At 35.6% G+C, this 20,984-nt stretch overlaps 2 protein-coding genes across 2 annotated transcripts in view; both read right to left on the bottom strand.

The window, feature by feature from the left end:
* Positions 1-163: 163 nt before the first annotated feature.
* Positions 164-1,678, bottom strand: LOC125656149 (cytochrome P450 2C31-like). Its single transcript, XM_048886738.2, has one exon. It carries the CDS (start codon positions 1,676-1,678, stop codon positions 164-166), a length of 1,515 nt encoding a protein of 504 aa, XP_048742695.2.
* Positions 1,679-9,665: 7,987 nt separating this feature from the next.
* Positions 9,666-20,984, bottom strand: part of LOC125654477 (leucine-rich repeats and immunoglobulin-like domains protein 3) — a 34,255-nt gene continuing 22,936 nt past the window's right edge. The window contains exons 9-19 of the mRNA XM_048884440.2: positions 19,133-19,204; positions 15,959-16,102; positions 15,148-15,372; positions 14,695-14,858; positions 14,211-14,350; positions 13,903-14,089; positions 13,426-13,704; positions 12,485-13,204; positions 12,011-12,358; positions 11,760-11,873; positions 9,666-11,628 (exon numbers count right to left, since the gene is read on the bottom strand). Of these exons, the coding sequence (XP_048740397.2) occupies positions 11,249-11,628; positions 11,760-11,873; positions 12,011-12,358; positions 12,485-13,204; positions 13,426-13,704; positions 13,903-14,089; positions 14,211-14,350; positions 14,695-14,858; positions 15,148-15,372; positions 15,959-16,102; positions 19,133-19,204 (2,773 nt within the window). The 3' untranslated portion in view covers positions 9,666-11,248. The remainder of the gene's footprint in view (positions 11,629-11,759; positions 11,874-12,010; positions 12,359-12,484; positions 13,205-13,425; positions 13,705-13,902; positions 14,090-14,210; positions 14,351-14,694; positions 14,859-15,147; positions 15,373-15,958; positions 16,103-19,132; positions 19,205-20,984) is intronic.

Consider the following 20,984-nt stretch of genomic DNA (forward strand, 5'->3'; position numbering starts at 1 on the left):
TATGACAGTTGCTGTATGGAAATACATCTAGGCTATTATTCAATTATGCATCAACACAACTTTGAGTTGTTTAAATGCGCATGCGTTACTCCATCAGTAACCTGTGAATCTAACTTTAGATAATTATATCGGTATGCCAATGTATGGGGTGATGATACATACATTATCTTGGATGAACACACAGTTCATATTCTTTGGGGTAGTAACTTAGCTCATAGAGGCCTTCAAAATCATAGATTGTATCCTCGGGTTTGCAAATTCTACAATTTTGAAGCACAGTCGCTAGTAAATAAAATATCTCGGCCTGTGCGATCATCTTGCCGACACAATTCCGTCGTCCGGCGCTGAATGACAACACATTGTCGACTTTTTCTTTGATCAAATTCCCTTTATCATCTAGAAAACGTTCTGGTTGGAACTCGTACGGATTACCCCAGTATTCGTCATGCATAACCGAGGCAAGGTTAAAGAAAACGACAGTTCCCTTCTCGATGAAGTTCCCGTTCACAAATACATCATTTGTTGCTTGGTGTGGAAGTCCCATGGGAACAACCGGTGCCACCCTCATGATCTCTAGAATTGTAGCCTCGGTGTAAGGCAAATCATGTCGGTCTTTCACAGATAGAACTTTGTTTCTTCCCACTTTTTCGTCGATTTCTCTCTGAACTTTGAACTGAACGTCTTGATACTCAGCAAAATACATCAACGCCCACCTCATCGTGGAAGCGCTCGTCTCGAATCCAGCGCCAAAAAAATCTTGCATCGTGTCAATCAGTTGAGCCTTGGTCAGTCCCACTTCGTTTGGGGCATCTGTTATGTGGTACTTCAAACAAGCATTTAACATACCATCTAACGCATGGCGAGGATTATTTGGATCAAATGTCTTCATAATCTCCGCTCCGTTTTCGTTTCTGGCATTCTTAAAGTGGTCAATCATTTCCAAAAACTTATTAAATTGTTTCGGCATAATATATTGCAACCATGGAAGAACATCAAAATAATTTCCGGCGGTGAAGAATTCTTTGAATATTTCTTGGTCTTTTATGACCTTTAGAAATGCCGGATCATCTCGTATGTTCTCGCCCTTTCCATAACAGAACTGGTAAATAATACTCCCTGTGGCCATGTAAACTAAATCGCTAGGGTTAAAAGGTTTACCTTCCTTTGCCAGAAAGCTCGACACCAGTATGTTTGACTCGTCGCGAAATACATTTTCTAATCCAGCATTATCGTAACCTCCAATCTCTCTGATTACAGCACTGGCAATTTTTCGATGAAGCAAATACCTCTCGTCAAACCCACTGAAAGTGAGGCCCTTCATACCGTTCAAGCTTTTCACTGAGAAGAACGGTGGTCGAGAAGCAAAGTGATCTGACTGATGCGCAAGGGTTGACTTCACGGTGTCTCTCCCACTGATGACAACGGTAGGCCACATACCGAATCGTAAACAGAACACATCTCCATACTCTTTTTGGTATTGTTTAAATTTATCCAGAGGCTTTGATCCAAGGAAAGGCAGGTGGCCTACTACCGGAAGTCCCCAGGGTCCAGGCGGTTTTCGCCTCCATTCCAGAATAAGTTTTATGGCAAAAAAGACGATCGAGAGCATCGATAGCATCACGGCAAAGTCAGAAATCTTCTGGTTTGATTGGGAATTCATACTCGTGATAAGCGCCATCCTGTCTGAGAATTTAAAAAAGAAAGATGTTAAAGGAATTGGTCGAAATAGAAATACCCTAATGTTCTATTGAGCACATGTATGGCACGCCGTTTTTATATTTATTACTCTTTAAAGATATATCATAAATCTTTAAAGATATCTTATAAAAGTTATAAGATACATACCGGGTATATCTTCTAAAGTTTATGAGATACTTTATTTCCTTTATACATTGTAAGATATCCTATAAAAGATATAAGCTATCTTATATTTTTGTCTTTATAAGATATCTCATTTTAAAAATATATATATGAGATATCTTATATAAGATATCTCATAAACTTTAAAACATATCTTATTAATGATTTTGATATAAGAAATATCATTACACTTTACAAGATATCTTATAACTTTTATAAGATATCTTATAACTTTCATAAGATATCTTATAAAGGAAAATTCATAAGATATCTCATATTTTATGTTTTATAAGATATCTCATAAACTTTATAAGATATCTTACATATTTTATAAGCTTTCTCATAAATGAATTCTTACACGATATCTTGCAAACTTTACAAAGTATCATACGGATTTACTTTAAATAGATATCTTATTAAACATATCAGATATCGTGTATGTACGATATCTCATAAAGTTTATATGATATCGTATTAAAATTCATTTACGATATATCTTATAAAAAACATTAGATATATTATAAAAACAAATTTATAAGATATCTTCTAGTTTTTATATCTCATAAACGTTATAGGATATTTTGTTTTTAAAATATACAAGATATCTTATAAAGTTTATGAGATATCTTATATAGTTCATGAGATATCTTATAAACTGTGAATTATATGAGATATTTTATAAAATGTATTAGATATCTTATTAAGGACGTACTCTACATCATCATAATGGTTGACTTCTTTTTAAAATATGGATGAAAATATAAATACTGTGTAAGCATATTTGTTATTCATGTAAAAAAAAAAATCATCGCCTAGCCGAGTAGCTCAGTAGATTAGCACGTCGACTGCTGAACTGTAGATCGCGGGTTAGTGTTGAGCAGGGTTTTTTATTATTTTATTTTTTTTAGATTGCTTTCTACTAAAACTGCATTGTTTGACTAAATAAAGTAAAGAAAGTTTTCAATTTCAAAATATTCTTGTACATATCCTCCTCTTTTCATCCATATCAAATTTCTCTGGGGTAGCATACCTCCTTAAAAATAGATGATATCTCATAAATTCTATAAGATATCTTTACAGAGGAATGAACATAAATATGGCGCGCCATAGGTATGTCACCTAATGGGTTTGTGTAAAAATTTGTATTAGATAGCGGCTTCATATCTCAGTCTAAAACAACAGGTAAATGAACTCCGGGAATTATTATGAATATAGCATGCATGAGCACGTCTGAATGTAAATATACCTATGGTCAAGATTCACCATAAAATGGACACGTGGATCTCAACGTGTTTCTATCATGCGTGAACTTTGACACAACCAGATCTACGTTGTGGGCCCCCGAAAGACTATGCTTATTTTCCAGAATTCAAAACAACGTATATTGTTCTGCATAGCACTTGCAATTTACATTTATTTATTTATTTTACTTAAGGGGGTATGCTACACTGTCATTAATATGGCTGACTTCCTTTTCAAACATGAAAATGCGAATATCAGCAATATTGTCTATTCTCTTTACATTATTTTATCTGAGTAGCTCTTTAGGTTTGATTGTCACCTGATACGAAAAATGTCAATGTGGGTTTTTTTTTGGTTTTGGTTTTGGTTGTTTTTTTTTTTGGTTTTTTTTTTTTTTTTTTGGTTTTTTTTCTATTCTTATTCATTTATTTATTTGTATCACTCTGTAGATTTAGTATATTTAAACGGAGACAAATACTTTTGAAAGAAGACAAAAGAGTTGATATATCTCGCTTATAAATGCAAGTATATTTTCAAGACATTATATTTCATATATACTGACTATCAACTCTGTGTTGTTGGAAACAGAAAAGACGTGTTTTGTAAAGAAAAAGAACCTTGTACATTATAATTCGCCTGTCAAAGGAACAGATGATGTCTTGATATTTCATATTTAAGTTTCCATCATCTTCAAGTAGATTTAAGCATTGTTTGAAGATTGTCAGTAAAGATTTTTAAAAGAGTGTTGCTTGCTGATCGGTAGATCGACTCCAGCAGGGGTTTTAAATTTTTTTTATTACTTTCAACTATAAAACAGTGGGTTTTTTGTTTGTTTGGTGTTTTTTTTTTTGGGGGGGGGGTTAATTCAAAAAAGCAAATTTGAACGTTTTCAATTTCAAAATTCCCTCCACTTTTCATTAAATCTCTCTGTTGTAGAACATGCACTTGTCTTTAACAGTAAAAGTGCTATATGTAACAAGTAGATGTACATGCATTATCACTGTCTATAAACTGTATATATTTATAATCACTATGACATTTATTAATATATCTCACCTACTTTTTTCTTTAACTTCAAATTCTTTTTTCGAGCCTCATTCAAAATTACAATATCTTGTGTAACACTCGCGTTAATCAATGTATATTAGAGATAAACATCATCATCATCGTTTTTCATTAAAATGCCGGGGAGGAGGACTAGCCGGAGATGTCGACTCCACAATTGTCTAAAAATCCTTGCCAGGCATAAAAAAGCTAATTATTTTGCCTGAACTTTAGAATCTTAAAGAGGGGGGTAACGAACATCAACGTTTTTAACACCAACTTTCAAAATCAATCTTACTTTGCACGTGAAAATTACAAATTTTGCATGTAAAATCACGGCTAAACATTCCTATCCTCCACGAGTCTACATGCCTGTATTAATTGCTGAACAGCTATGCATGTATATCAAACAAAAATCCCTATATTAATTGTAGAACAGCAATAGCCTATGTCATACAAAAATCTCCATATTTATTGCTGAACGGCATTGTATCAAACAATTAACATTATCTTAGTTTTTGAAAAATCTCAAAGTATTAAGTACAATTGTAGTAAAAATTACCTGTTTGTGGCTACCCTGGTTTAATGCGTGAAAAACTTGGAAATACACGCCCGGACACTCAAAAAATAGAACACGTTATATAAACCTGTACTACCACTTACATTTAGAGTTATCTTTCCTTGCCCACTGACACGCTAGCCCACACGTTTTTGTTATGCAACTCTGCTGACAAGATATTGACCTTTTACAATCGAAAGAACTGTTTACTCAATCATATTTTAAACAACCGAAACATCACCAATAGTGCACATTTATCAAATGGCTACCATTTTGTCAGTTGTTGGCCGAAGGATTAGCCCTGGAAAATCAATAGTTCTTATCAAGTGGTTGATAGATTACCATGACCTTAATGTTTAATAATTGTTTATTCTACCTGAAATAATCCTGCTCAATTAAAATGGTAATTTACCAACTGACTTACAATTAATTCTCTGTTGAAAGTAACAAGCTCCAGATAAAACAATAACTTTTTAACTAAATGATAAGAACGTTTAAGTGGAGGAGTAATGAAAATGAATAGAATGAATGTCAACCCTCACTCCAGACTAATATGGTACCACAACATCTGAAGTAGGCACCGCATGGTTTTGTATTGAAGTCAATCATTCACAAAATTATCATTAAAAAAAATTAATTTAAGGTCACTTAGTTCATCACACACACTGTTTTATTCTTTAAAATCAGCGCAAGTATTTGCTGATAGGATCCTAGAAATCCCATCACTAACCTTCGATAAATACGATTTCATGCGCGGTTCTGTCTTGTGCCCAGAGGAGGGTGCATGTTTACCTACTGGAACAGCATCCATAAGTAACACGATCTCCCTTCTTGTGGACGCTGCCAAATCTATAAGATTGAGATTAAGTTTGAAACAGGGCACTCCGTGTCTTCTAGCGTCAATATGATACTGTACTTGCAGGGCGTGATCTTTAAACGATGCATTAATTACCAATACTTGTCGAAATCTTTATCAAAGCAATTCCGATTTCAAAGGTACAGTGGCATATTTAGGACATGCAAATGTTTTTGTCCTTCTTATGTTAGAAAATATTATGTCGTTCGAACGAGATATTAGTATTATGCCGTTCGAACGAGATATTATATTCGCACGACTTATTCTCTAATTCGCACATATTATCCCGCTCGCAAGACTTATTCTCTCGCTCGCACATATCATCTCGTCCACACGACTTATTATATCGTTCGCAAAACATAATATCTAATTACTAATTAATATCGCGTTCGCAAGAGATAATTATATCGTTCGCACGACTCATTTTCTCCTTCGCTCACACGACATAATTGCCTTAATCTTTTTTTTTTTTTTTTTTTTTTTTTTTTTTTTTTACTTATATTTGTGCAGTCGTTTTATAATACCAACCAGGACTGTACACATCTCTTGTATGATAATTCACTGTGAAAATGTTTCGTTGATCATGAAAACTCGAACTTAAATAATAATTTAGAGGGTTTTAATTCATTCAACAGCTATAGCTGCATTCGACTTTCTATAATTGTGTTTAATTAAATATTTAGATATGTTTTGCAGGATGCACCATGCTTTCTGAATGGCTGGTACTTTTTTTATGTCATCATGTATCATTGGTGTAAAGTTGTCAATACCCAGGTCCGTAGGAATTAGGCATTTTACATGGGGAGGGTTACGAATAATTTCATATTCAAACAAGGTTAAGTTTAGTCATGAGTGAGGGGCGCAAAAACCCAAACATAGTTTGCGACTCGTTTTAAATTAGTTACCAAGGTGTATGTTCCTGTTTTGTTGGTTTCCAAAATATGAAGTACAGAAAATATGTTGTTTTGTGTGAAATAATCTTACAAGAGACATAAACTATATGTATAACCAATCAACTGGTCAATCATGATGTTCATCACGAATGTGCAAATGAATGCATGCACATCTTTTATGCAGAGAAGTAATAAAAGGCCAATTCAAGTTACAGAATTTACATCCCATGACATTTTTTTTTTTTTTTTTTTTTTTTTTTTTTTACATATGTACCTTGACGCCACCATATTCGCTCAAAGAAATCAAAGAACGCATTTGTAATAGATAAAGAAACTCTAACAAATTAAACGCGTACAAGTAGTTCATTTCTTTTATTTTGCAATGGTCCTTTTGTTTTTCAAAGAAATAACTAGTTAATTCCATTTACACAAGGAGTACTATTAAAGGCACATGATTAACTTTTCCAACTTTTCCCTCATCCATATCATATACTGAAGTCAACCCCTGAATACCATAGACTTTGGTCAGTTAAGTATATAGTAGGTGCGAAGTAAAAAATAAATAAATACAAACACTTATCTCGTGCGCACGAAATATCATGTCATGCGAACGAGATACATGTAATAAGTCGTGCGAACGACATAATGATTCCCAAAATGAGAAGTAAGAAAATATTTGCATGTCTAAATATACCACCGTACCAAAGGTGAACTCAAACAGGATTCATATTTCTCCCCACAATCCAGAAGATCATGCCCATGTGGTGTATATACATATATGTATATGATACCTTTACATCTCCGTACTATTTTAGTATAGAGGCTTATGGAGTCGCCAACATACATATGTAAAACCCTCAACTGGTATTCCATGTGTCGGTCGCTTGGCTTTGGTTGACCGTTGAAGATCATCTATTTACACTGAAAAGAACATATCGCTGTTCTTGACAGATAACTTTTCATCAGGTGAGAAGAAGGAAGGCGTGAACCATGCAGATCATTGCCTCCACGTACTGCAGGACTTTGGCTATCACATGAAATCAAAATATGTTTGTGACCTTTAACAGTCACTTGACTTTGAACTTGACACTTCAATTCATCAATTAAATCTCTCTGTTGATAGAGTTCAAAAGTCTTCGCAAATGTTAAACTTGCACACAGATATACCAAAAAACTATCTCCGATCTCATATATATATACCAAAAAATTATCTCCGATTTCACAGATATACCTAAAAACTATCTTCGATTTCACAGCTATGCATCTCCGATCTCACAGATATACCACAAAACTATCTCAGATATACCACAAAACTATCTCAGATCTCACATATACCACAAAACTATCTCGGATCTCAAAGATACATTGTATACCAAAAACTATCTCCGATCTCACAGATATACCACAAACCTATCTCAGATCTCAGATATACCACAAAACTATCTCCGATCTCACAGATATACCACAAAACTATCTCCAATCTCACAGATACATTGTATACCAAAAACTATCTCCGATCTCACAGATATACCACAAAACTATCTCCAATCTCACAGATATACCACAAAACTATCTCAGATCTCACAGATAAACCACAAAACTATCTCAGATCTCAGATATGCCACAAACCTATCTCTGATCTCAAAGATACATTGTATACCAAAAACTATCTCCGATCTCACAGATATATACCGAAAAACTATCTCCGATCTCACAGATATACCAAAAACTATCTCCGATCTCACAGATATACCACAAACCTATCTCCGATCTCACAGATTTACCACCAAAAAAAAACTGTCTCCGAACTAGGGTTACAAACGATGGAGCCTGAAATATTACATGTATATAGTTATACGTATATTGAGAGGATGCGCAGTGGGATTTATGGAGGGAAAACCTGGTTATGGGGATATTTCACTCTAGATACTGTAAAATAATTTGATTTGCAGGGAAAGCGAAAAATCTATAAAGCCAGATTTCTGGGTGTTAAATCATATTCTAACGACATCTTTCTGAGCTAGTGTCCCACTTGAAATGGCAGTGATGGACTTCATTGTATCATTAAATTCGGTGAAATATTTCTGGTATATTTTAAGACAAATATTGTGCAAAGTGAATGAAATATATGAAACGGCACTACCTGGTATATTTGAAAAAGGGGAAATAACGAACATTGATCCATCTCAAAGAATTCATAAAGAATACAAAATTGAGGGTAGGCAAACACGGACCCTTGAAAACACCAGAAATGGGTTCAGGTCCCTAGTAGTAAGCCTTCCCTTTTGTTAAACACACCATTGATGGTGATCAATACTGTCCCGTAAACAGAATACTGATGGTCAATGTGTTGTTTGTTGTTTTACGTCTCGTCGAGAAGTTTTCATTCATAATGAGAAGTCAGCAGCTGAAGGTGAAGTACCACAAATTTATACCTATATTTAGCGCCTTTAAGGCCGTAGCAGTGCGGGTTCTTTTTCCTACAAACGCCTGCCGCGACACGAAGCCTCCGTATTTAAGGTCATATCCAAAAGGCCCTCGATTCCAACTTGTCGAGTCTCACTTTTAAATGCCGAGCGTTTGACGAAGGGGCAATCACTACCTGTTAACGTCTTGGGATTGAAGCGGCCATGGCAGAGTGGGGCTCTGAACTCACGACTTTCCGGTTACGAATCTAACCACATCAATAGTGGTCGTATTGTTACACAACGACACCATTGATGGTCAACACCATGTTATAAACAGCAGTGGTGACCAGTACATGGTATATTCCTGTCATAACCACTTCAACTGCACGTCATCACTGTTGTATCGATGCGTGCACGTGCAGAATGACTTTAGCGTCCCTTTTCTGAAAGTCCTATACAAAAAGTACATACTAACGTCTATATAAATTACAAATAACCTAGGAGTACCGGTTTCTTGTCTTTTTTTCAAAATGTGACCTTGAGCTTGGGACAATGACCTAGGGTCAGGTCATGGCAACCTTCAGAAGATGAACAGACACGAAATTCTCTTAACCACCTCCATCCCCCTTTCTTCGCTTGCAATGGACATAACTTACATTTTCATTTAATGTTTTATCTTGAAAATAAAAAATAGTTCTCTTTGGTAATGCCATTTCATGTACACATTGTATCAATGCATTTCTGCCGATACTTTTTTTTTTTTGTATTTTTAAAAAGCTTGAATACAAAACATGACACCAAAAATTATTTTGAATATTTTAATTTGCTGTTTTCATCATTTTTCTGTACAAATATAATAACAGAAATTGCTTCAATGTTGTCACAGTACACAACCATCAATAAATAAATGTTGAAGCTACATGGTAAATACAGACAAACACCATGAAAACATCATCATGAAGGATCGAAATACAATTAGTAACGAATGGCACCTCGAGAAATCGAACAGAAAAAATATACTATACAATAATGGATCATTTCACAGCTACTTTACCTGGTCAACCAAAAAGTGAAAACTTCATTCTGAATGGTTTATGAGAGCAAAATTTTAATTTCGGGGTTTTTAAGTTGTTTTTTGTGTGTTGGACAAATAGCTGTTGGGCCAAAGTTGGGTTTTTTCATGAACAATACACAGAATACATATTAATGTTTAATGAAAATGATGATCACATGATTTGTAAGTGACAATGGGTGAAATAAAACAAAAAAACTCTCGTAACAAGGGGAGGTTACTATGTATGGATTTCATTATATATTCACATTGACAATACCTTTTGATATACCCAATGTTTTTCAGACATTCATCGTGTTTCACACAAATTTAACTGCAATGAAGCATGATGCTGTCCTTGAACAAGGAGTAACCTTTAAATACTGATACATAATATAAAGCACCCAATATGCTGATACTGGAACACTCATGACAACGCAAAGTCAAAATGTCTCCACGCACCTCTAACACGACCAACATGTAGGCATGGTTTTCTCTCGTAAAATGCTCATGACTGAAAATGCTTACACCTATCAAATTCACTAACAAACTTTTGAGTCATATTTCTTTTTAAATTCAAAAGACAAAGAGAGAGAAAAAAATATTTTTCACAAAGAAACTTTCAAAACAAGAATCACTCAGCCTTCAAACAAAACATTTATGAACCAAATATTTGTGGTATGAGGTATTTCATTTAATATATAATTATGTACATCTTAAATATATGCAAGATATACAAGACATGATCTGAAATTGGAATGAGAAATATTTCTGCCAAATGAAAGAAATCTAATTAAAAGTATGTTTGAATATATGCAACACTTTAAAAAAACAAAACAAAAAAAACCTACTCTAATTCTTTATAAAATAATAAAGAGAAATGTTTTTAATGCTTTTGGTTAGAAATGCTCAAAAATTGATCTGCCTTTGCAATAACATATTAAAGTAATGCATCACTGTGGAAATAAAAGTAAGTTCAACAAATGTATGATTCAGGAACCTAATTAGTGACACATAAAAACAACAAAACAGAAACCTTTGGCTTACGCAATCACAGTCAACAATGGTTATAATTTCACTGGTTTTGAAATAGTTTTTAAACTATATCAGCTAAAATACATTTTAAAGCTACTGAAATTTGCATTGTTTCTTTAAGATGTGATGGAACAACATCTTAACACTTAATATGTTGATGACATTTCAAAATTTCTTTTGCTCTTGATTGGTTCTTTCCTTTCTGGCATCCTTTATGCTTTTAAAAAATCATGAACATATATCAGAACAAATTCCAGTAGCTTCCCTTGAAAAGACACTGCACTATGCATCAGTATTATGCTAGACGTCCTGGGGGAGAGGGTATTTGCCATGGGGACCCCCATTCTGTGCCACAGCACACTTGTTGGCATGTATGTACATGTGTTTATGCTGTTTCGGTGGAATGGTTGGGGGGATTTTGTCCGTTGACCAGTTCCGGTTCAAACTGTGGTGACCCCTGGCATCCCCACGGTGATAATAGTCACTAACCACACAATTCTCTGCAGACCGGAAACGGTGGAGTTTTCTCCCCTCCTGATTGTCACTACGGTACCCCCGATTCTCACCCGGAGGTACACAATGCGGATTTGTACATATGTGAATTTCATGAGTATTTAAATAACAAGGACCATTGCTGGTGGCATGAGAAGCTGAGTGTTGGCTATGATGATAGGGACGTGCTGAAAATGGAGAATAAATGTAATCAAGACATGTTCTGCCTAAAATTGAATTTTGCAATTGACAAACTTAATCTGTTATTAATCACATCAATGCTATTTCAAGTACTCAAATTATCCCGATTTATACATACCACTGTTTGTTTTCACAGATGAGTTACACACAGGTGGGTTGATGTTGTTATGACAAGATGAACATGCACATGCTTGTGGTGGTGGATTATCACTCAGTCGATCTAAACCTACTTCTACAACAAATGAAACCCATCAAACAATTGTCATCCAAAATTCATTGACCTCTCGTCACAGATAATAACATTAATTATCAAACTTTTAACAGGACGACATTACACTGTTACTCTGCATGACTCATTATAATACAAACCTCTAATGCTGCCACCTGGTGGCTGAGGAAGTGAACCATGATGCACTCCTGGATGTGATAATCCATTTGAGTATGTACCACTCTGCATAGAATGTCTGTTCAAACTTTGGCATTGATACGAGTCACTTTGATCATCGCGACACATTTCACAGGTTTCACAGAATGTCTGCTCGGAGCACTTGTTCTGAGGCGCCCTTGTAGAGGGGGGCAGTGGTGGAGGCTGAGGAACCTCCCTAATGTCTGGATGGAATGTTCTCAGGGTCTGCTGGCCACTCGTGTGAGTGCTGCTGGTGCTCTGAGAACTCTTGAGTGAATCCGTTTCACTGTTCGGATACGAAGCACTGTTATCTACAAAAGATCAAAAACATTTCAAAACACTTAATCTTAATCTGAAAAATAAATCCATCAGTCTGGTTCCTTGATTATCTTTTATTCTCATTATAACTCATCACCATCACAAGTTTGTCCACTTACCAGGCGAGTGGTCAGTTGGTGCCCTGTGTCCAGACAGCTGGTTCCCATCCTCCACATCGCTAGGAAAGATGGCTGCCGCCCTGGCAGCTCGGATTCTTCCTGAGGAGGATTCATACCCTGACTCCTTGCTTTGGTACTCTTGGTACTGCTGGTATGACCCCGGATGGTTGGGATATACCATCACTTGGTGGGTGTACATTCCCCCCTCATCATACTGCTGCTGTCCCATGTAATCGGCAGGGATGGGCGATTCCTCTGTAGACGTGGGGGAGTAAAGTTCATGCCTTTTCCTCGTGTGGTAAATAATTATTACCCACACTAAAGATGTTCCCACCACACAACACACCACAGCTATGATGATTATACCCGTGGTGGTAGATTCGTCTATAGTGCTATCCTCTGACGAGGAGCTCTGTTTATTATTTTTTACACGATTTTCTAAACCGTGTACATAGAGCTGAGTATTGTCGCTCATACTTCCCAAAGTGTTCCTCATCTCACATGTGTACTTCCCGCTGTCTGACAACATGGTTTTCACGATGATCAACAACTGGCTGTTTGCAGCATGGAAGTGCCGTTTTGTCAGCTTCAGAGTCCGATTGTCTTTTTTCCAGGTCAGTAGCGGCTTGGGACGACCTTCAGCCATACATTCCAGAACCGCTGTCTGGCCCTCATTCACCACTTTATTTCTCTTCATTGGCTCCATAAAAGATGGAGGTTCTGTACAATGTACATAATACTTTTATTATATATCAGAGTGGCAAAATGAATCAATATTTCATCATTGTTTGTGATCAATTTAAAAGCACATATGTAATTCATTCAAGCTTTCCTTCCCCCAAAAAAATTATTGAGTACCTTGCAAACATGACAACAAGAAATTATTGGCATTAAACCTGTACCTATCAGTAAAACATTAGATATATTTGCCGTTGACTTACGCTGAACTGTCAGTGTGACATTAACGCTGATCTGACCCTCTGAATTTGACGCGGTACACATGTACACGCCCTCATCCTCTGGTTTCACCTGAGCAATAAAGAACACATCATCTGCCGTCATCACATGGAAGCGGTTCTCGTTAGCGGCCAGGAAAGTCCCCCCATTCTTCCTCCATACGATCTTCGGTTTCGGTTCTCCTTTGGCCGAGCAGTCGAACCTGGCAGTGGTTCCGACTTTCACTGTGACATTGTTTGGAGTTTTGATAAACTCGGGGTATTCTGTGGAATAAAGGTTCATCATTAGCTCCATAAAAACAACATATGTACTGACAATATATTCACACAATTACAACCCCCATTACTTATATCAGTGTGCATAAATAGACCATTATAATCTAACACTGTCTTCTATGTTGGATAACGTATCTCTGAAGATTTTTAGGTGTAAAGAAATCCTCTGGTATTCATATAACATACCGTGGATGGTAATGTTGGCTTTGACAGAATAAGCCGAGCCAAACTTGTTGGTGATGATACACTGAAAGTTTCCCACATCTTTCTCCTGGATGTTCTTCAGCGAAAGACGGGAGGTGAAGTTGAAAATACGCCGTCCGTCACTCAGAAGCCCCGCCTCCTTAGTGCTGGATACTTCCTCTGTCAACATCTGTAAGTACACAATTCACCGTTCTGTATTGTTTAGGGAAAACTTACATTTCAAATTCAAATGTAATCCACAGTTCAATGCTGCTTATTTTTTTCCACATGTACAATTACAGAATACTTACAACATTGTTCCTTTTCCAAATGAAAACTGTCCCAGAATCCTCTGTACTGATCGCCTGACAGGTCAAGGTTATATTGTCCTTCTTCAGAGCCACCCTGGTCTTGGGATGAGTGGTAATGTATGGCTTCAGGAAATCACCATCTACAGGTAACACCAGAATAATGATATCAATATTGTCATATCATCGTAACGATTAAGTTATAACATCAGTATAGCCTAACAACACTGTAGTCGTAACAGTATAGTCATGCCATATCTATATTCTGAACTGTAAACAAAGTACTGTAAAATCGGGGTTACTGTGAAACTCAAGGGACCATGAACAATGATAATTATAATTCCTCATAGTTAATATGCAACTAATTGCACTATACTTACTATGGTCAATTACTACATCTCAATACTTCAAATCCATCAATAAAAAAAGTGAAATTTTTTAACCTCTATTTACAAATTGTTACAGTGAAATTCACATGAAGACTTACCACACTTGAATTCATCTGCCTGGACCAGAAATATACTCTTGCCAGCGAGTTTGGGAGGGTAGGCACACTTCGCACTGACCATGGTGTGGAATGTCTTCTGAATTAACCATGTGGGCAACCACTGAAGCTGGCAGTCACAAAGAAAGCTGGACGAGTTCATGTACCTGTCAAAATACAGTCAGGAAAGTTAGGATGATCTATTGACAAACAAGGCAAAAGAACCAGAATGTTATATTTATGGTGAGAAAAAAAATATTAGCAGTTGCATGTTAAGCTCTTCATATAAAAAAATATGCATTAAAAAGAGCCAACAAAAATAAATTGTTATAGAAATTACAAGATAATGTTGGATTTCTTTGTATTCATTTCTAATTCCTCATAACATGTCATGTTGTCCATGTGAATAAAATGTTGACAGAGTTATCTCTCTTGTAACAACCTCCTCTGACTTACATTTGTTGCAGCGACACCATACTCTCTAGAGCGTTGTCCTTGATGGATGTGATATTGTTCATGTTCAGACTGAGAACCTTAAGGTTGGTCAGTCCCCTGAACGCATCACTGGCAATGGATTTTATCTTGTTGTTTTCCAGCTTCAGCTTAATCAGGTTCTCCAGGCCGACAAAAACACCTGATTTGTCCTCAATTGTCCAGGATATTTCATTGTTGTTTAACTCCCTATAGGAATAGACAAAACTATAGGGTTAAAGTACGTCAAAAAATAGGAATCTGTTTTTCAATGTTTCTGTGTACAAAATTTATTGCATACAAATATTTTCTAAACAGAAATACTGATACAACTGCATGTTAAAACTGAGTACACAGTACAAAAGGTTTAAGTAGTACAGTAAAAAAAAACAAAACACCTGTCTACTCCAAAACCTGCATAATCTGACACCCCCCCCCCCCCCCCCCCATGTTACCATTTTTAATTTTCTTCACACTGACTTCTTTACACTGAGTAATCAAACAAATCGTCCCATTCTGCACAAACTTTGTCTCCAGTGACATGTCAGATTACACAGGTTTCAGTGTACACAGTCTAACATTAACAGATTTACAGAGTACAGTTTAACATTAATTTACAGACTTACAGTGTACACAGTTAAACATTAATTTTCCGTATACACAGTGTAACATTAATTTCCAGTATACACAGTGTAATGTTAATTTCCAGTGTACACAGTCTAACATTAATTTACAGTGTACACGGTTTAACATTAATTTACAGTGTACCTGGTTCAACATTAATTATCAGACTTACAGTTCCTCGAGATCCTGCAGATGTTGGAAGGCCCCGCCCTGGATATTAGTGATCATGTTACTATTGAGGTACAGCTTCTTCAGGTGACCTAGTTTGGAGAAGGCCAGGCTGCTGACTGTCACAAGTCTGTTGTTGGACAAATCACTGAAAAACACAGATTTTATTCTCCTCAATCTCTTATTGAAAAAATTTCACTTTCAGTAAACTGTGACGAAAACATAATCATCTGAATCAGCGTTCAATACAACAATTTAGAATTAATATAGCTCGTGTTGTAATGAGAATTAATATAGCTTGTGTTGTAATGAGAATTAATATAGCTTGTGTTATAATGAGAATTAAATATAGCTTGTGTTGTAATGAGAATATAGCTTGTGTTGTAATGAGAATTAATATAGCTCGTGTTGTAATGATATAATTGTGTGTGAGATTACATGCGCTATCACACATTTAACACACAAACAACTTCATATCATCTTTCTCCTTTCTCTTCCCTATATGGATAGAGATGTTAATTACTTGACTGCCTGGGTTACCCTTGGTCAATTACCAGGCACAGATAACTGCCCATTAAAACCAGCTCTCTGTAGCCCCCCATTGTCCACCCGATCCGCGAGGCATATCTGTTTACTGATTATAACAGTGATATTCCTCTAAACACTTTACCAATATCTTCCCCCTGTATAGGTCTATCCCCAGTTATTCCCATACAGCATAAAAAATCTGATTTCCTTAAACCCTTCAATTTTGGTCATAAAATATGTACAGACATACACTACAACACCTGTGAGATATTTTTATATCGATTTATCCTGGAGTGTCAATCAGAACTTTGGTTCTGTGAGCATTAGGGGTGTAAAGAGGTGAATGGCCCGGTCAATTGTGTATTGTCTCCCTACCATGCATGGTAATCTGAACTAAACATGACTTCTTAATCCTCTGGGGAGTCAACAACAAAAGACATGCACGAATGCAGCAGTTTTTCTTGGCACTAATTGGAGTGGGGGGAATAATTCCATCCCTAGGGTCCCCAAGTTGCTGCACTTCAGATGACATTTTTTTGGTGAATGAAACGAGTAATGTAAAGTTAATTACCACTGTAGGATTCCTTCCCACATTAAATGCCAGATAAACAGGGCATTTTATAATGTACAACTTCAAATAATTCAAAAGATATAATTTGAAACCGCTTGAAACAAAAACTGAAAAGTATTAGTAACAAATATTTTTAAGTGGGATTCACTTAATCATTTCAAAGTATTATCTTGTATTATGTTTTCAGAGGAGAAAATACGCACTCAAGATTCATCATATGTTTACAATATACACCACAATGTCTGAACATTAGGCCTGGCAATGGTATGGTTTTATCTAGTTTTTTCCAAGCCATAAACTTTATCTTTGGAATACCTCCAAACAAAAGCCGATTAATTCACTAATTAGTCATTCCAGATGTTCAGCAGGGAAAAGAAAAATCATAAAACAAGGAAGAATATAAAAATATGTGTGTACTGGGATTAAAGTTTATTGACTTGTTAAGCAACAACTCTCTGACAGAACGAGTTGATTTGTCATAAATTTATGTTCAAAAAGCAATGTTTGCTAATCTGAATATTCCGTTATTTCCACCATAAATAATGTCCTATTTAGCTTCAGCTTGTTCAAGTTCGACAACACTGGTTCCCATTTGACAACACTGGTTCCCAAAGAGCATACTCTAGTTTCTAAATTCTATTTCATTTTATTCACTGCAGTTTTTATATAAGGTAATAAAATTGTTTCATGTGTTTAGAACTTGGCAATGCAAAGTGGTCATGCAAACCTAATGAGTTATGAAAGTGGACCAGCTCGTCAAAAGTCTCATTAAAAATACCAGCATAAATAATCACAATGCACTATTTATATAAAACACCTGTTCACAACTTGGACTCAAAATGTACTATAAAAAACTCCAACACATACCAAAGGGACTTCCAGTCAAAATTAAGATAAATGGAAGTCGGTACAGACTGATTTGATGAAAATAGTTAATGACTTGGAATTTAAGTCCAAATTCTTTATCACTTTATCTGTTACAAATGTATCCATTAAATTTTTTTTACATGAAACATATGTTGTGTTCTCAGGCTTAACAAGTACAGACCCCCTGAAACAACACTGCACAAAACCTGACTAAATCTTGCAAGTGTGTAGTTTCCGTTTCTTGTTCGTAAAAAAAAAAGAAATCATTTGCACCTGATGCATCCAAATGGCATGCATTAAATATTGCTTCAAGCTCTACCACCTGGACAATTAGACTGCTAAATTAAATTTCAGATATCATTCATTTCACTTTTCATTAGTTATCTGATTAACTGTCTGCTAAGCAAAATTTGATTTCTTCTCACGACCTGTGTTATTTTTTGAGAGACAGGTATCTAACATTAACATCTCCTGCTCATCTAAAACTCCCCCAAGTAACAATGATGCATTTTTCTACACATTCCGACCTAGAAATCGCAAAAATCAGTGGACTGTAAAATGTCAACCCAGCACCAATGGAACATCTAAATGAAAATCAAAGAGGCCTAGAGATGTTTCCCCCCATCTGACACACCGGTAAGAGGATTATCCTTAACAATGGATCACCACCTCCCATCAATTCCTCCTTAATCTAAATTGGGAAATGGAAAAATAATTTGGGAGGAAATTTCCCCGACTCTGTATGTGAATCCCTTTATAAGGTTGTAGGTTCGTACTTCAATGACTTTTTCATGCTAATGTGAATCATGACTGAAAGAAGACCAATACAATTTTATATTGGTTAGTATAAAATCTAAAAAAAAATATTACACCAAATGTTGCCATCTTATTCAAATCTTCCTTATTTCTATTTCAAAAATTGAAATGAGATCGATGTTAACCCGCATTAGAATTTCAATAATGACTACATATTAAAATTTCAAATGTGTTGGATTTTCTCACGCATTTTGCTTTCATTCTGATATAGTTTATGAAACTGTTTCAATATGAATTTTCTGGACATGAAAGATGCATTTCTGGACAAGACCACCAAATCTTTTAATTAAATTATTTCACAAACATCTTTCATCAAATTTATCACCTGAAGTTTTTAATTTCATTGTGGGAATACATCCTTCAGAATCCTGTACCTTCCAAGAATCTGATACTTACATCGTGTCAATCGAAACACAACCCCTCCAGGCTTCTTGGTCAATGGTGTTGATCCTGTTGTGTGCAAGGTTTCTGAAAATACAGAAAACATTATTCATTTACTATTACAATAATCATGTAATGCAGGCTGGTCTCAGAATGATAATAGACTAAGAAAGCATATAAATTGATCAATGAATATTAAATACTGAGTATTTCATCCAACTTTGTGATTTTTTTACTGCACAGGTTGATCCTCGATACCATCCTAAATAAACCCCCAATTTTCCTTGCCAATTTTGTTTTTTATGAACATCTGGGTAAGAATACCTCAGAGGAGGGATAAAAATGATGATCAGTGCCATAACACCCCCCATAAATGTCATAAATACCATCAAAAAGAATGATTTACATATCAAACAGGGAGAAAATGTAGGCTTGGGAGGACTCTATTCTTTTGACTCTAACAATCTGGGTGTCAAGTTTCAGGGAAAACTGTCACACATTTCTAAATAACGGGATTGAATTTCATGCTCACAACCAGCTCTATGCATCTTAATAGACAAATTATGTAAACAGAGCAAGAATTCTCTTCAAAATCTTTGAACAGAAAAATAAAATTTGAAATTTCAGGATCACTGAAGAATTCTGATTTCATGCTTTTAGTGTAATTGTGTAACTTAATGCAAGTAATTTAAGTGTAATATAATTCCAAATCAAGAACAATGAGACAAAGGATGTTTGGCAACTTTTTCAAATTTAAAAAACAGGGCCGACATTTTGGATTATCGTCCCTCCAAATATATATATATATATATATATATATATATGCAAAAACAAAAATCCAGAGGGTGCCAAAAATCTTCAGAATTTTCTTTCTTCCCAACACTGCGACACGCACACCTGGCAAAATACTTTTTGTGAAAACAAGAGAGGGGGAGATACATTTTGGAGCCTGGAAATTCCATCAATATTTTTTTTGTTCTTTTTCGGCACCTGGAAACATCATTATCCTCATGTCAGAAATTATCAGGCTTTTTCTCAAACTAGATCCTTTACCTAATCAAATTTGTTCAGATGATGGGAGTGAAACTAAATACACAGCATCAGCTGGGGGCAATCTACAATTTCCAACTTTTGCATTTGTGCACAAATCTCACTTTCGACCCCTGGGTCACAGATCACCACACACACTTCTACATTTTATGTGGAAAGTTTAGAAATTTTTTCCCTAGCTGCAAGATAATAAGATAACATCATATCAATCCCTGACAGAAACAAATATTTTTAGGCCTAAATGCTTATTCAAAAGAACCCAAAGTTCATAAGCAACGCTAAGGAGCAAAGCTCTTACAGTAAAATCATAATAAACGAATGTTTATAATCATCCATGAAATGTTTCAGCACTAAATGCATAAACAACAAAGTCAGAGGAGTTTGTTTCATCTTGACAACGGTCCTTACCCTGTCCATTCTACATAGACAGAAAGAATCCTTTTATATAAATGCCAGGGGTCAAAGGCACGACCCTTGAAACATAAACATTGCAAAGCCTGTTATATTTAAAACAATCCAAAGAAATCTGTCAGATTCAAATGAAAACAAGTCTAGATGATAAGGCAATTAAAAATCCCAGGTCAAACCAGTAAATTTCTTTATGATGTTGCATGAAAGATACATATGCAACGTTTTATTCACAGACGGAAAATTGTGAAGTTAAAAGAATGACACCTATATACTTAATATCTTCTGTATGGATAAGATTGTATGAAATGAAAGGTATCCCGCATAATTTGCAATTTCCCAGTTTTCTAGGGTTTCAAACCTTTTACCAAACCACAGACAGACAAATTGAATCTGTAGCTAACCTCCC

The sequence above is a fragment of the Ostrea edulis genome, chromosome 7 (genome assembly GCF_947568905.1).
Source record: "Ostrea edulis chromosome 7, xbOstEdul1.1, whole genome shotgun sequence".
NCBI classification, from domain to species: Eukaryota; Metazoa; Mollusca; class Bivalvia; order Ostreida; family Ostreidae; genus Ostrea; species Ostrea edulis.